Genomic DNA, 16,473 nt, shown 5'->3' with positions numbered 1-16,473 from the left:
GTAGGCCCGAGGATATTGCTCTGCTAATTTTTTAGGCCTCGAGGAGAAAGAGTTGAAAAGTGCGTGAGGCTCTCAATGGGTTGGATGCTAAAGATCAACCACGACACCGTCTTCTTCGGAGACCACATATGAGAATTCTTCACCCTTCGAATGCTTGTGCATGACTACCACCATGACGAAGAAAATGAAGATGACATTGTTTGGGAGTATTCTATGGATGGAATTTACGCTACCCCCATGGACTTCATGGTTTGAGAAGTTTGGACCCCTCCAAAAGTTAGATTCTTCGCATTGCGAAGTTAGACTTGGACTGCCGGTCGGTTGGAGAGGCGTGATTGGGCAAATTGTGGTCTTTGCCCTCTTTGCAAAAGGGAGCAAAAAAACAGGCACCCGCCTCTTCTTCAATAAGTTTGAGCTTCACTTAGAGGAATCCTTCGAGGATTGGTGGGATAAGAGAACCGACGTGCAAAACCCCCAATAGATGCAAAACTCCAAATAAACGAGCTATGACCTCCCACACCATGCTGTGTTTACCACACCACAATTTGAAACAAGAGAAATTCTGTGTTTACCACACCACAAGTGCACCGCCGCCAATTCTTCTTAAAATTGTTGTCAACGAGGCTAGGCTTTGGGTTTCTGCAGGTGCTAAGAAACTAGGGCATATTGTCTTGCACGAGTAGTTGTCATGCCGTGTATGTGAGCCACTTGTAAATCTCTATTTCCCTTCTTATTTAACAGGTAAGGCAAATCTTATACCTCCAATTCGAAAGAAAACAAAACTTACAAGCAGCAAACCGATCCAGCAGCACAAGAATTACAGGTCATGAAATATAAATTGAATTTTATACGCTGATCCATTAAATTCTGCCAAAACAGACAACTCCATCACAGTGTATTGTATTCTACCCTTGTAACTCCAACATTTATCACTAACAAGTATCATCACTTGTGACCACAACAATAAACATAAATCATCAGTTCATAAACTAATCCCAAAATGTAACTTTTCCCTCAAAAGAGTAACAAACACGGGGATGATCCCCACCTTCACCTTAATCATACAATTATCACCTCTGACCGCGAAAGCTGAAAACATATGCTATGCTTTGTCTCTGTCTCTGCCTGCTGTGCTTCCAGCGACTAATCGATCTTCACGGACGAGTAGATCATCCTCGTGAACCAGAAGCAGGCGCAGAAGCCAATGGTTCCGGTGAGCACAAAGAAGGAGAAGGAGGCGAGCAGCATGTACCCGAAGTAGAGGATGCCCGACACCAGCTTGCTGATCTGCAGCTTGGTCCAGAAGTAGAACCCAGCGTACAGGAAGAGGTACAGCGCCGACGACCCCGAGGTGAGGTACGACCTCCACCACCAGTTGTAGTCTTCGCTGCACAGCTGGAAGTAGCAGAGCACGATTGTGATCTCCGCGCACGTGATGATGAGGATCACAAACACCAGGAAGAGGAACCCGAAGATGTAGTAGAACTGGTGCAGCCAGATCGAGGTGAGGATGAAGAAGAGCTCGATGAAGACCGCGCCGAACGGCAGGATGCCGCCGATCAGGATGGTGAAGAGCGGGTTCATGTACCAGGCTTGCTCAGGGATCTGACGCGGGATCTTGTTGGTCTTCACTGGAGGCTCCATGGCGGGCTTCTTGAACCCGAGGTAGCTCCCAACAAACACGAGGGGCACTGAGATGCCGAACCAGAGGAGGACCAGGGCAAACATGGTGGTGAATGGGACAGCACCGGATGACTTCTCCCCCCATATAAGGGCATTCAAGATGAAGAAGATAACAAAGGCAATCCCTGGAAACAGGAAAGCCGTGCGCAGGGTTATCTGCTTCCACTCTGCACCCTTGAACATCTTGTAGAGTCGTGAAGAAGAATAGCCAGCAATCAACCCCATCAGGACCCAGACGAGAAGCATTGCAGTCATCAATCCTCCACGGTTCGATGGAGAGAGGAAACCCAGAACAGCAAAGATCATCGTAACCAGCAGCATGCCAAAGAATTGGACTCCAGTGCCAACAAAGACGCAGAGCAAATCAGAGTTGACTGGAGGGCGGAAAACATCTCCGTGGACAAGCTTCCAGCCAGTTTCCTCCTGTGCCTCCTCTTGAGTTTCAAGCTGGTTGTACCTAGATATATCTCTGTACAGGGTGCGCATCATGATCATGGCCACCATACCAGATAGGAAAAGCACGATCATGAGAGAGTTAACGATAGAGAACCAGTGAATCTGATCATCAGACATCAACAGATAGGTGTCCCATCGAGATGCCCACTTAATTTCACTCTCCTGCAGAAGTAACAAATTCCATGAATTTTTCGGTAAAGCAGATCTAACATTAAAGGTTAAGAAACTATCATGTCGTAGGAGACAACAATAAAAAAAATAGTACCTCAAAGCGAACATCATAGGTGAATATGATATCTTTGCCGACCTCAACCTCCTGAGGAGTTTCAGAATTTACTACAAACTTGCTGTTATGAGGATCACATGTGGTCAAACGAGTGATTGCGTCATTCCAATTCCCATCAAACTGATGCTTGATGCTGGTGCAAACATACAAGACAGAACACAAAAATTAGGTACGTACATTCCATTTAGGTATGGCAAAAGTTATTAACACAACAAGCAAAGTTGAAAGAAAACCTGAATGGTTTGACCTCAAATCCCACTATCCTAGAAAGTTCTGAATCCTCATCCTTGTGAAACTTAACCGAAAATGACAAATGGTTGTGGATGAAGTGCTTCTCATCCTTGCTCTGGAAATATATTTATATACGTGAATTAGTTAGTCCCGATCATACATGTAAAGACAAGGGTAAGCATGAACAGGCTATATGAACTTACTCCAGCATACTGGCCCTTGACACCAACATGATATCCACCTTGGTAGGCCACAGTGTTCCTATCTGGCCTTTGAACTGGAACAACCAGTGGCAGATTGTCAAGAACCCTGCAAAGAAAACCCAGTCAATTTCAAAAAATACCATGCAAAGTAAAGCGCGACAACACCTACTATATTGCCCTTACATGTTCACACGATATTCATCCTCAATCTTCTCCTTGAGCTCCTTTGCTTCTTTCTCAGTAACAGTTATTTTGCAGATAATCTGGCACATCTTGGGCTCTCTCATTTGAAACTGCAGTTCAGACAAGGAGCATGTTAAACTAAAAACCAGGCACATTTTCCTCCCAGGTACATAAATTATTGATTATTCTTTACCGAATACTTACCACGTAAGGGGAGTTCTCAATTCGATCACCACGGAGAACCTCACCAAGGTTTTCAGCGCTGTCAACTATGGTATTCGGCTTGCAGAAAGGAAGGGAATAATATGTGTAGGGTAGCTGAGTCTTTATTGATGTCAGCTTGTTCACCTTCACCAACAGTTCATCTCCCTGTAGACGGATAAACCGAGAGATAAATCAAGGACATATTTTAGAAGCAAAAAGAAAAGCTATATGCAGATAGCTGTTCATAGAAATATCAGATACAGTCATAACTCAGCAGAAAAGATATCTGGCCCAACCAGTACAATTTCAGTTGAGGCAGATCCGGTGATCAGTTTGGTTTTCGAAACTATGTTTCAACCATCCCACACAATATTCTATACTGCTCTTCAGAGCATTTAGTTTCCTAGGAACATGTACTAAACCCCGGTGTATCAAACAGAACTTTTTTCTAAGATTATGACATAAAAGATCCAAACAAGAAAACTATCTTTGACAAACGGCGCAGCCTTTTAAACAGTAATAATAAACATAAAAAAGCAAGTCCTTGCAGGACGCGCAATTACTGCGAATTGGGCATTTTAAAACTATGAGATCAGATTTGTGCTTGGCTGAGACGTCTATTCTACTCAATCAGCCGATCGAGCCCTAGCTGTGGATCAAACTAAGAACAAGATGAGATCTAAATTGCCATAAGCGTCTGCTTCCAATTCTCAGTGTCTTAGAACCACTAGCACTACAAGTGTACAAGGACACGCATGTAACAAAACCAACTGTGAGCCAGCACCATGGGTGAATCTAAGGAGCACGTTCGGGATCAGAACGGGGCGCGCGGGGAGGCAGTAGGCAACGCGCGAATCATGGCGCAACCAAGGATGCATGCGGATCCCGCATCCTAGTGCGCCCCTGGCTGCGATCGCGGCGAAGGTAATTGGACCATCAGCACTTGTGCGTACGAGTCTGTCCTGAGATCCGCGGATCCCGGGAGCCTGCGCGCGGGGAAGCGCCGCCCGTTGACCGGATCTAGCCGGCGAGCCCGGGCGCGAGCTACTCATTCCCTCGGCCGGCGGGGACGGAGGGGTTCTGGTGCGTGGCACCAGGGGGGGAGGAAGCGAGTTCTCACCTTGCCGAAGTCGGTGGGGGCGACGCCGGGGAGGTAGAAGGCGGCGGCGGGGGGCGCGGCGGCGAGGAGCGCGACGAGGGCGAGCCCGGCGGCGGCCCACCGGAGCATCGCCGGCGCCCGCATCGGGGATCCGCGCGGTGGCGTGGATCTGGGAGGGGCGGGTGGATCGGCGAGGGGGAGGAGGAGGAGGCGACGACCAAACCGCGCGCTGGCTGGGAAGGCGGGTGGGGGTGGGGCGGAGGGAAGTAGAGAAGCTTCGGGTGCGCGGATCTCAGCGCCGGGGGTTTTATCGGATAACCGGCTCTCGCGCCCAGGCCCCCCAGGAAATGCGTAATTCGGCGGAGGGTGTCGGCCATCCGCCGGACTTGACCGCACGTCCCCACGTGCCGCGCGCGTGCTCGTCTCGTTTGACCTGGCGGCGATCGATGCTGCTGATCCGGCTTGCGTGCGGAAGCAGCGAGGCAGGCCCCTCTTGTCATTTTCAGGCAAAGGTAGATTGGTTGGGGACTTGAATCATAATAGTAGTAGATGAAACTAGTGGCAATGTTTGATTTATCAAATTGCACTGAGGTGTTGGGATTTTAACCAACACACTCGTGAGTCCAAGTTGATTCGGGCCTTGAAAGTAAGACTATAGACCTTAGAAAAAAGTTTACTGCTAGCACTAAAACACATGGACTCGTGTGTCGCCTGCACCGGCGCGACCCGGGAGGAGCACCCCGCCGCCATTATCGGCTCCCCATCTCCCTTCCCTTCTTTTGCCGCCGGCCTCTGTTGCAGCATGGTGGCCCGCTGTTGAAGGTTTGTGGGGTTGTCTCGGTGCGGATGTTGTGTTGCAAGACATTACATGGTGGAAGGGCCCGGACATTGTATCTGACCGGCGATGGTAACCTCATACCTCGATTCTGACCGTCGACGTGCGTCAACGGCCCTTCCTTGACGCTCGTTGCCTCCTCGCGCTAGAAGGCACACGGCTTGCCCCTATGCGGGCGGGACTCCTCCAATTCCAGGCGCGACTCGTAGTCGTCCGTCGATAGGAGGCCTTGGTTATCGTTTTTGCGCCAGAGACGGCTCTGTGGTGCCTTGTCGGAGCTAGTAAGCACGCGATGCCGAGGGCAGAGGCTGGTGAGGTCCGGTGCTCTAGGCCATCAGACTTAGAAGCGGTGCGGTTTAGTATGGGCATCGAGGTGTGATGCTACTGTTGGAAATATGCCCTAGAGGCAATAATAAAATGGTTATTATTATATTTCCTTGTTCATGATAATTGTCTATTGTTCATGCTATAATTGTGTTATCCAGAAATCGTAATACATGTGTGAATACATAGACCACAACATGTCCCTAGTGAGCCTCTAGTTGACTAGCTCGTTGATCAACAGATAGTCATGATTTCCTGACTATGGACATTGGATGTCATTGATAACGGGATCACATCATTAGGAGAATGATGTGATGGACAAGACCCAATCCTAAGCATAGCACAAGATCGTGTAGTTTGTTTGCTAGAGCTTTTCCAAATGTCAAGTATCATTTCCTTAGACCATGAGATTGTGCAACTTCCGGATACCATAGGAGTGCTTTGGGTGTGCCAAACGTCACAACGTAACTGGGTGGCTATAAAGGTGCACTACGGGTATCTCCGAAAGTGTCTGTTGGGTTGGCACGAATCGAGACTGGGATTTGTCACTCCGTATGACGGAGAGGTATCTCTGGGCCCACTCGGTAATGCATCATCATAATGAGCTCAATGTGACCAAGTTTTTGGTCACGGGATCATGCATTACGGTACGAGTAAAGTGACTTGCCGGTAACGAGATTGAACAAGGTATTGGGATACCGACGATCGAATCTCGGGCAAGTAACGTACCGATTGACAAAGGGAATTGTATACGGGATTGATTGAATCCTCGACATCGTGGTTCATCCGATGAGATCATCGTGGAACATGTGGGAGCCAACATGGGTATCCAGATCCCGCTGTTGGTTATTGACCGGAGAGTCGTCTCGGTCATGTCTGCATGTCTCCCGAACCCGTAGGGTCTACACACTTAAGGTTCGGTGACGCTAGGGTTGTAGAGATATTAGTATGCGGAAATCCGAAAGTTGTTCGGAGTCCCGGATGAGATCCCGGACGTCACGAGGAGTTCCGGAATGGTCCGGAGGTGAAGAATTGTATATAGGAAGTCCAGTTTCGGCCACCGGGAAAGTTTCGGGTGTCACCGGTATTGTATCGGGACCACCGGAAGGGTCCCGGGGGGTCCACCGGGTGGAGCCACCTATCCCGGAGGGCCCCATGGGCTGAAGTGGGAGGGGAACCAGCCCCTGTTGGGCTGGTGCGCCCCCCTTGGGCCTCCCCCTGCGCCTAGGGTTGGAAACCCTAAGGGTGGGGGGCGCCCCACTTGGCTTGGGGGGCAAGCCATCCCCTTGGCCGCCGCCCCCCCTTGGAGATTGGATCTCCTAGGGCTGGCGCCCCCCCAGGGGCACTATATAAAGAGGGGGGGAGGGCAGCCGCACCCAAGCCCCTGGTGCCTCCCTCTCCCTCCCGTGACACCTCTCCCTCTCGCTGAGCTTGGCGAAGCCCTGCCAAGATCCCCGCTGCTTCCACCACCACGCCGTCGTGCTGCTGGATCTCCATCAACCTCTCCCTCCCCCTTGCTGGATCAAGAAGGAGGAGACGTCTTCCCCAACCGTACGTGTGTTGAACGCGGAGGTGCCGTCCATTCGGCGCTCGGTCATCGATGATTTGGATCACGACGAGTACGACTCCATCACCCCCGTTCACTTGAACGCTTCCGCTCGCGATCTACAAGGGTATGTAGATGCACTCTTTTCCCTCTCGTTTCTAGAAGACTCCATAGATTGTTCTTGGTGATGCGTAGAAATTTTTTAATTTCTGCAACGATCTTCAACAGCTACAAGAGAAGCACGTGTCGATTTTGTTAGCAATGATGAGGACAACGTTTGGGCATTGTCTTCTTCCTTTTAGGCATCTTCACGAAGCTCGGACACCTTGCCTCCTTGGTGCTCTCTAGGCGAAAGCCTTAGATCCATCTTCTGGACCGGACGATGCCGTCCTTGATGTCGTAATATCCTTGGAGGCGGCGTCTTAGAGTCACTGACCCATCATTGGTTGTTTATTGTTCTGGTTGGCTGGTTTAAGGTCCATGGCCACGGGCGGCAACTAGATTAGTGGTGGCTACTCCCGCTTCCTCCCCGTTTCATGTGGTGTTTTATTGCCACGGTGTGCACATCGGTCTCGCCTCTTCGACCAAGTTTGTGGAAGAGCCTGATGCTCTCATCTGAAGCCGGGTTAGCGAGCCCGCGATTCGCCTTGGGCCCCCCTCCCTTTGAACCCTTCCCTCTTTGAGGCGTGTTGTCAGGTGGCAACGAGACGACCAAGATCAAAGCCTCGCCCTTCCTTGGTCAGATGAAGATGGAAGCTGAAGTGCTCCTCCATGTTGGTTCTGTCGATGCGATCAGTGGTTACAAGTGGCATTCTTTCCATCCTTTGTAGTTCCCTCGTTCTTTCCCCTCTCTACTATCTTGTTGTAGCATGTAACCCTAGTTGTTCTCGTGTGCTGTGTTCTCACCCTTGTCTTCCCTTGTAATTTCCTAACTCTCCCTTCTTAAAGAAGGGAACGTAGCGCTGCTACTTCTCATAAAAAAAGATTAAACCTGAAAGGATATGTAGGTTGAAAATCGAAAAGCTTCACTGCCTCGACTTATTGTCGTGCACCTGGGCGCCTGTGCCACATGCCACTGGATGCCTTGCTGGTTCCGATAGGGGCTTTGCTGCCTGCCTCTGTATGCTTGCGTCACTTGACAGAGCGAAATACCGTCAGATCCCTCGGTAGGGGTCCAAGCGCAGCTGGAAGTCATGGATCGGAGGTCACATGAGGGGTTTATCTAGGTTCGGGCATTCGGAGAGTAATACCCTACGTCCTGCTGGTTTTGATGATTCATAATGGAGTGATACCTCGTGCAACCGGTTACAATGGTGTATGAGATATTGAGATTGCTACTGATAGTTGTGGATAGATGATGAATGGGTACCCTAGACCTCCCTTTATATAGGCAGGAGATGTCTAAGGTTTACATGGCAGATGTGATCTAGGTTGCGGCCGCGCTCTAGTCTTGGGGGTCACGAAGGCCGTCTTTGCCTCCATAGAGTTTCTCCTCGAGTTGGGCCTAGCAGGGCCCTTATAGTTGATGAGGCCGGGCTCCTTGGTGTTATCCATCCTCGGTACAGGACCCCGTCACCACCGCTCGCTAGCGTTCACTCGAGGAGCAATCGGGAAGGACGAACATGCCCCTATTTTGTAACTTAAGTAGAGCAGGGAACTGATGGCATGATCCTTGCATTATGCGACAATTCAAGGACACGACCATGCATCGTTAGAGTGCTTTCAGTTTTCTCCAATATTTCAATACAATTTGGCCAATATTGATTGTTTTGGCCAAAGTTTCGAAACAAATTGAAGACCATATGCTAACGTTGGTCACACACTCTTGAATGAGAGATCCAAGATACTGTGGTTGGTACCTGATACGTCTCAAACGCATCTAAATTTTTGATTGTTAAATGCTATTATATTATCACTTTTGTATACTTTATATATTATTTTATATTATTTTTCTTGACTAACCTATTAATTTAGTTCTCAGTGACAGTTTCTGTTTTTTTCATGTTTTTTGTTTTACATAAAATCGATACCTCCCGAAGTCTAAACACGACAAAACTTTTTGACGATTTTTTCTGAAACATAAGAGACCCTAGAAACTTGGGGGAGAGGCCCGAAGATCAACATGGGCCCCATAAGCTAGGATGCCAGAAGACCCACATCCAAACAGATCCACCGAAGACTAGTACCGACCGAATCACACGAGATCCACGGAGACCAGCACCTCCACACGCCCTCTGACGATGCTAGGCGCACCATCGTGACGGGGATGGAGTGTGGGAGACATTATTCCTACTAAGAGCATCTCTAGCAGACCCCGCAAAATCCCGACCCGCATAAGTCTTTTGCAGTTCGCGAAAAGGGTATATGCAGGCCGGCGCGGGCGAGGACAGACTCAGACCCCGTATAATTAACCCATAAAAAAGAATATTCTCCGAATATACCGAACAGACTGAGCTAGCTCTTTTTTTTTGTCGTCCTCTTCCTCGCGTCAATCCGGCGAACAGGCGAACAAGGGAAAATAAGAGGCGAGCGCGGCGCGGGCGGAGGCCAAGGCGGCCGGGGCGAGCGCGGTGCGCGCGGAGACCAGGGCTGCCGGGGCGGCGCGAGCGGCGGCGGGATCCAACGGCTGGCGCATCGAGCTAGCTAGCTAGCTCTTCGAATCCATTGAGCTGCTAGCGAGCTAGCTCCGTTCGAATGGATTGAGCTAGCTAGCTAGCTCCGTTCGAGAGCCACGGAGCCACGCGCGAGCGCAGCGGCCGGGACGGAGGGCCGGCCGACTATCGGACGGCCGGCGAGCGAGCGCGGTGGCCGGGGCGGACGGGCGCGGCAGCCGGGCGGCCGGGAGGCGGCCGGGCACGGCGGCCGGGCGAGCTTCATGGCGTTGGCGGAAGCAAAGATTCCTCAACCACCAACGTTGACCGGTATGCAGGGTCCTGGTAAAGTTGCCCTCAAAACTGTATATATGAGGGTTTCGCGTTCGCGTTTACAGGGCCCCTTAAAAAATTTTAAGGGTCGGACGATTTTGCGGGGTCTGTTCGGGCTCGTTTTTTTTACTAGAACTGCAAAAAACGGTTATTTTGCGGGTTTGACCATTTATACGGGGTCTGCTAGAGATGCTCTAAAAGACATCACCGCCACCATACAACCCCAACCAAGACGTTGAATCTAACAAGAACGAGAACAGGGGCCGAGATCCTTCGCGGCTCCATGGCCCAGAGGCCATCGGATATGGGGCGGACCAACGACGGCGCCGACGGGAGGAGAAGGGACTTTTCTTGTGAAGGAGGAAAGAGCTTTCGTCGTGGACTTCTTATTGTATTGCGGAAGAATGAAACACACACATTTTTTTCGATAAATACTTTCGACCTTTGCTGTACATATTTATAGTGGTGACATCAGAATTGGTGATACTTGCCTGAGCTTATTATAATTCAGTGCTACTGAAATCATGATTTCTTTTCCACACAGTATAAGTTTTTTCCGTGACCCAAAGCTGCCCTCTATGTTCTTCATAGTTTTGTGTAAAAACATAGGCAGCTAAATAAAAAAGATTGGCCTTTCTGGTGTGTCCAGGATCGACAGGGTGTGTACAAATCAGAAAAATGTTCAGACCTTTTTCGTCCACGGGGTCACCAATGAGGCCACCAACGCTCAACACCGGTGTGCATACATGTAAATCTTGCATGCATCTAGCAGGGCAGCGACTAGCACCCAGCACAAAGACGCAGCAGATCCAAGCGTGCTAGTCAATACCTTGCACTGCAGTCTGACCTTGAACTGCAGACCCGCACTCGCCTTTGTTTGCTGCATCACCGAGATGAGGTTAGCAGCGGCCAGGTGATCGAGCAGCCAAACACCATGAGAAGCGCACGTCGACCGTCGACTCGACAGCGCGGGAAGCGCGACGATCCAGGGAAGTTGCATGAAGGGGTGCACCGGAGGTCGGAGGAATTGCGGGAGGCGACGCAGACGACTGCTAGACGGTGAACTGAGCCCTGGATTGGGTTGGCCGGGGGGAACGTTCGGAGGCGAAAGATTGAGGCCGAGAGCGTCTACAGCCAGGCACTCTAAACCCGTCTCAAACGTCCGGACGGATGGCCTGATCATTAACCGATCATAAAAATTTGATCCAGACGAACACCTCAAACGGGTCTCAAATGCTCGATTGTCCGGCGCCCCTCATATCCAGCTCAAATCTAGGGTGTATTTGGGGTGGCCCGGGCGCATCCGCCACGTTAGCCCGGTCCACCCCAACCTCACCCCGTCCTCATAAATATTCCCAACCCGAAAAGTACCTCGCTTCGTCCCTTTTTCTTCTCCTTCGATTTCCCCGATTCGATCCAGTCAAACGAATCAGCGACCATGTCGAGCTCCGGCAACCGGTCAGACTCTGACCTCGACATCAACGAGGAGCCAGCCCTCCGCATTGCCCTCAAGATGTGGTAGGTGGACAAGGGGGGGGGGCAATTCCAGTTCTGCCGCCTCACCTCTCCCCCGACGGCGCAGTGAAGACGCCAGCCCCTCCCGGCCCGCGCGTAGCGCCACGAGGGCTGGGCAGTCCGCGCCTCCCCCATGCCGTCCCCTGCCCCCGCCGGCTGCTGCTCCCCCACATCGGTAACGGTGGATGCTTGTGCCCGCCTAGCGAGCATGGACGCGCACACCGGAACCGGAGGCGCGCGCCGCCTGCCGCGACAGGCAACGGGCAAGGGAGAGGGACGCGGCGGAGAAATCTGTCTGCCGCCATCGTGGGTTTCCGGCGGAGCCCGACAAGGACGAGCGGCTCCCCACTTGGGTCTTCCGTCGGTCGCTTATGACAACGGAGACGGACGCTCGGTGGCTCCGCGGGAAGAACGCCAAGGCGCTCCGGCTTGCCATCGAGCAGTCCGAGCGCGAGGCCAAGAAGAAATCCTTGGAGGCGGCTCGGCTGGCGAAGCTCAAGCGGCAGCAGGACCGGGCCGTCCGACGCCTCAAACGCCTCATCATCCTCTGCTCCTCCTACGACGACGGTGATGACCATGACGACTCGGACGATCCTCCACCAGCCGCCGATGCCTACAGCTGTTCCGACGATCAGAAGGTGAAAGGGCCGGCAAGGAAGTGAGGAAGATCCACTTTGTTCACTTTAATTGTAAGTTTAGTTTAAAGCTGTCTGTCATTTATGTGCATTATGTGAACTATGGCTGTCTTTTGAAGATCTGTTGGTGATCTTTTGATGAACGTATAGTGCATTTCTATGTCCATTTGATGATTTACGTAGTTTGATCAACGATGTATGGTTTAGTATGGATACAGAAGATCGGATATGAGATGAACGAATGTTGACGACATGATTTGTGAAGTGATCGGAGGACGCGCCGTGTCTGAGGCTGTAGATGCTCAGAGGCAGGGAATCAGAGAGGAGAGCGAGAAAGCGGTCGGCCGCACCAACTATAGTGCTGGAGGCGTTATCTCTACGTCGGAATAGATTCTCGGAAGGGAGAGAAACTGAGGAAGGATCCGCGGCAAGGAAGAGGGTAGCATGCAAGGTCGCGTCCGTTCATGTGGGGCCATGCAAATCGATCAACACAATTGGCTCTGGGAGCTCCAATCCCAAGGAGTTAGTGAATCTAAAGATAAGCGAGGATATGAAAAACGTAAGAAGAAGAAGAGAAATTGAAGAGCATATTCAATCACAAAAAGTGGCCATTGGCAGTTTTTTGTGTGAAAAAAATATAGATGTTAATGACGATGAGATTCATGTTGGATAGTACAGTACTAATCAAGATGACTTGGATTTTCCTTTTGGCATGAGGTAGTTCTTCCAGAAATCCGCAGCGCCGCAATGATTAATGAAAAACAGTCCAATTGGCTTTCCTTTGCGCAACAAGCAAGTCATTATTAAAAGGCAATTTATATATTGGATGTCTTAGCAGAACCATTTATTGGATTTATTGTATGGATAACATGGCTGACGGTTGAAACCCTTCCATTACATGTAATGGCTGAGGCAACCGACAACACGCACTTTCAGAGCAAACACATTACGAAGATAAGAGGGGATTGACCACATGACCCATGAATAGGACCACACCAGAGATGTCTTCCCGGAGAAGGAAGAGGAAAGGGTGATCCGCGATGAAATCCATGACCGAGGGCGGCCTTGCCTGTTGCGGGACCATTTTAATAGCAGTTGATGCTGCAGCCTCAGTTCCTTGTTCGTTCACTTCCACAAACGCTTGGTGGAAAACAGATGAGACACGAAGACCTTGTGGCATTGGGGAATCCACCATCTCCGAAAAATCCGCTTCATCACTGAATGGAAGCTGGAGGCCCAAGCATTTGAGCAAATCAGATGCTTCAATTCCAAATGATATCTTGAACTTGGGGAGCTTGAATTGCCTAATTGCAACCCTCTGCCTTGGGATATGCCGCTCCAAGAAGTCTGGTTCAGCACTCAATTTTTCGGCCAAGCTCGAGAGACCACCCGGTGCTTCTGGAAGAAGGATATACATGGAGAACTGCCTATTGTCCCCACCTTGCTTGTAAGGAAGCTTAAGTACCTTCAACCCATCAGAAGACGAAATGTATTGGTCGTCATCCATGCTGGACATGAATGGTGTTTGAACTGAGCTCCCATCAAGAAGGTAGAAGTAGTCGTTTTTTGTTCCATATGAATCAAACTGATCTGTCCAAGCTCCTTTGAAATAAAGGGCATTGGCAAGAACAAGTTTAGTGGTATTGTCAACAGATCCTGATGGGAGAATGTTCTTGATGCGACCGCTTGTGACTTTCTCTACCCATGAGTTCACTTGAGTAGTAACTTCAGCGGCCTGCGCCACGGAGAAATAAACAAAGGTCAATTACGTAACGAAAATAGATTGACAGTACTGCTGTGCCGCCAACCTTTGAACAAACAAACAGAAAATTCTTTCAAAGAACAAATTATAATAGTCGTGCTAAGAATGCAAAGCAGCATACTAGCGTTTTTATAAAGCATTTCTATAGTAAAATTTCCAAACACATAGTAAAATCATCACATACAACGACGGATGACAGAAGAACAATTCATATGAGCATACAAACTTAAATGGTCATCACAACATCTTGAAGCACCACTATGAAATACTTTTACAGAAATATTCCCGAAATTATAATCTTTAGCTGATTTTTTTGTACATCTTCTTAGGTCGGAGACAAAGACTCCAGAAAATACTCCCAAAATTATAATCTCACTATGCTGAAGAGCGTAAAGTAAAACACACCAGCAAATTCCCCAGCCTTCATATCCCAAGATAGCACAGTATGAGAATTACGCTCCATAAGATTAGATATGCTCAGAAAAGTAACAGACTAGTTATCTCCAATCATGCCGACTAACAGGATAAGCAAAATCATTCACAATTCAAGGTCGCAGGTGTGAACTATGCTCACAAAGGTGAATCATGCCGACTAACAGGATAACAACTACACTTCATAGAAATGGCAAGGGACTAATAACGGTTCCTGTCAAAGAGCTCCTGTTTATTTTACCAAGCCAACCAAAATACTAAACGTATGTACCTATAGGAAGTTAGAAACAGTGCTAAAGCTTCTAGTGCAAAAAACAGTAGTATACAATAACCACTAAATTACAAATCTAGATTGTGTATAAGATTGATACAGACCTCTATATTACATTAGCACAAAACAAGCACTTTGAGTGAAGCAATGGCATGGCAACATGTACAGGCGGCTGAAGTAGTTAGTTAAGCATGTCATTGTTTCTCTCAAATGTACATAATTATGTCCGTTAAAAAATTCTTTTACTCTGTTTTTGTTTTCTGGTAAGAACCGAGAGGGGGGGGGGGGTCACCTTAGTTTGGAAGTCCACGGATTGGGTCTCGGCCTTGTACTTGCACACTGCAAGCTCTTGGAAGGATGGCTTGAGGAGCAGCGACGCGTCCACGAAGACGCCGTTGGCGAAGGCGACACGCGGACCTCCAGCGGAGGACGCGTCGGCGAGCACGAACTGGACCACTTGCTCGGCGAGCGCGTGGAGTCCCTCGACCTCGCCTGTCCCGAGTGTGGCGACGAGTTGGTCCCGAGTGGCACTGCCCGCACCAGCGGCGAGGAGGCTAAGTGCGGAGTGGAGGGAGACCGGGGAGAAGGCGGCATTGCTGGCAGCAGACTTAGGGTTGGATGAGATGGTGGAGGCGAGACGGAGGGCGAAGCGGGTCTGGTGCGCGATGGAGAGGCGGACGTCGGTGGCGAGGGTGGTTGCCATGGCCGAGGTGGTGGTTTGTTGGGCTTTGGTTAGACCTGAGAGGAAGACAGAGTAAATGGGAACTTTGGAAGTGTTATTTTCATGGGTTCTTGTGGCTATTTAAAGGGAGCCACATGCCCATTGTGCAAAGGTCCCAAGCATCTGCATTGTGACCAACAAAACCGCAAAAGCAATTTGGGAAGGCTCTCGATCAATTGCGTCATAAAGGAAGCTAAGTGGTTTGTTGTCTCTCGTTTAATTAGTCATCGTCCAGTCATTTCGTATATATGGGAGAAACCTGAACTAATCCTTATCTATTTCTCAAAAAATATCCCATCCTATCCCGGGTAAGTGTGCGGTTTTCAGTCTTATCTTTCCGCACTTATGAATTCTGTAGAACATCAAATTCATCTGGAGATTGGTACACGCCTCGTGACATGTTCGTTTTAGAAGCATGGTGTTTTATTAACATCACACAACTAATTAGTAGTATTTCCTCTGATCCATATTAGTTGTCGCTGAAACAGATGTATCTAGATGTATTTTAGTGCTAGATACATTCATTTGAGCGACAACAAATATGGATCATAGGGAGTACTAAATGCCAAGCTTAAGATAGTGATGCCAATGTGTAAAGTTTTAAAGAAGATTTGCATTGTAAATCATGACATAACATGATTGGGATTTTCATCACTTGCCGTGGGGTGTGGGCTTGGCTTGTGGTCATGTGGATGACCCTCCCCCTCCCAAGATGACGAAACAGATAATCCATGCTTGTCATCACTTTTCCCCTAGAACAACACTTTTCATCACTTTTCCCCTGGAACAACCAATTTATTCGGAGATCACTAAGTGTCCCGTGACCTTTTAGTTGTTCATTTTAGATGTATAGCGTTTTCTTAAGATCACACAACTGATTAATGAGTAGTACTAAATTCAAAGCTTGAGATTACGATGGTAACGTGTAAAGTAATGATCTAAACGCTCTTATATTTCTTTACAGAGGGAGTACATAAGATTTGCATTGCATTGCATCACATAACAAATTTTGGATTTTCATCACTTTTCGTGTGGTGGAGGCTTAGCTTATGGTCAAATTAAAATCTTATGATCCAAAATGGAGCATGATTTCATTCCTTAACTGCTCCCTGGCATACTAAAGGATGGCGCTGCAAAAGATGACAAAACAATCTGTCTTTTCC

At 49.2% G+C, this 16,473-nt stretch overlaps 2 protein-coding genes across 2 annotated transcripts; both read right to left on the bottom strand.

The window, feature by feature from the left end:
* Nucleotides 1-827: 827 nt before the first annotated feature.
* Nucleotides 828-4,606, bottom strand: LOC123122598 (transmembrane 9 superfamily member 9). Its single transcript, XM_044542820.1, has 7 exons — nucleotides 4,367-4,606; nucleotides 3,247-3,411; nucleotides 3,043-3,152; nucleotides 2,860-2,965; nucleotides 2,659-2,771; nucleotides 2,405-2,558; nucleotides 828-2,301 (listed from the first exon to the last, which is right to left on the bottom strand). The coding sequence occupies exons 1-7, from the start codon at nucleotides 4,487-4,489 to the stop codon at nucleotides 1,144-1,146; spliced, it is 1,929 nt and encodes a 642-aa protein (XP_044398755.1). The 5' UTR covers nucleotides 4,490-4,606; the 3' UTR covers nucleotides 828-1,143.
* An 8,293-nt stretch (nucleotides 4,607-12,899) lies between these two features.
* On the bottom strand, nucleotides 12,900-15,366 carry LOC100037548 (serpin 1). The gene is made up of 2 exons (NM_001405077.1): nucleotides 14,882-15,366; nucleotides 12,900-13,859 (listed from the first exon to the last, which is right to left on the bottom strand). The coding sequence occupies exons 1-2, from the start codon at nucleotides 15,290-15,292 to the stop codon at nucleotides 13,071-13,073; spliced, it is 1,200 nt and encodes a 399-aa protein (NP_001392006.1). The 5' UTR covers nucleotides 15,293-15,366; the 3' UTR covers nucleotides 12,900-13,070.
* Between the last annotated feature and the right edge of the window lie 1,107 nt (nucleotides 15,367-16,473).

This window comes from Triticum aestivum, chromosome 5D (assembly GCF_018294505.1).
Source record: "Triticum aestivum cultivar Chinese Spring chromosome 5D, IWGSC CS RefSeq v2.1, whole genome shotgun sequence".
NCBI lineage: Eukaryota > Viridiplantae > Streptophyta > Magnoliopsida > Poales > Poaceae > Triticum > Triticum aestivum.
This window is presented reverse-complemented; position numbering and strand designations above follow the sequence as displayed.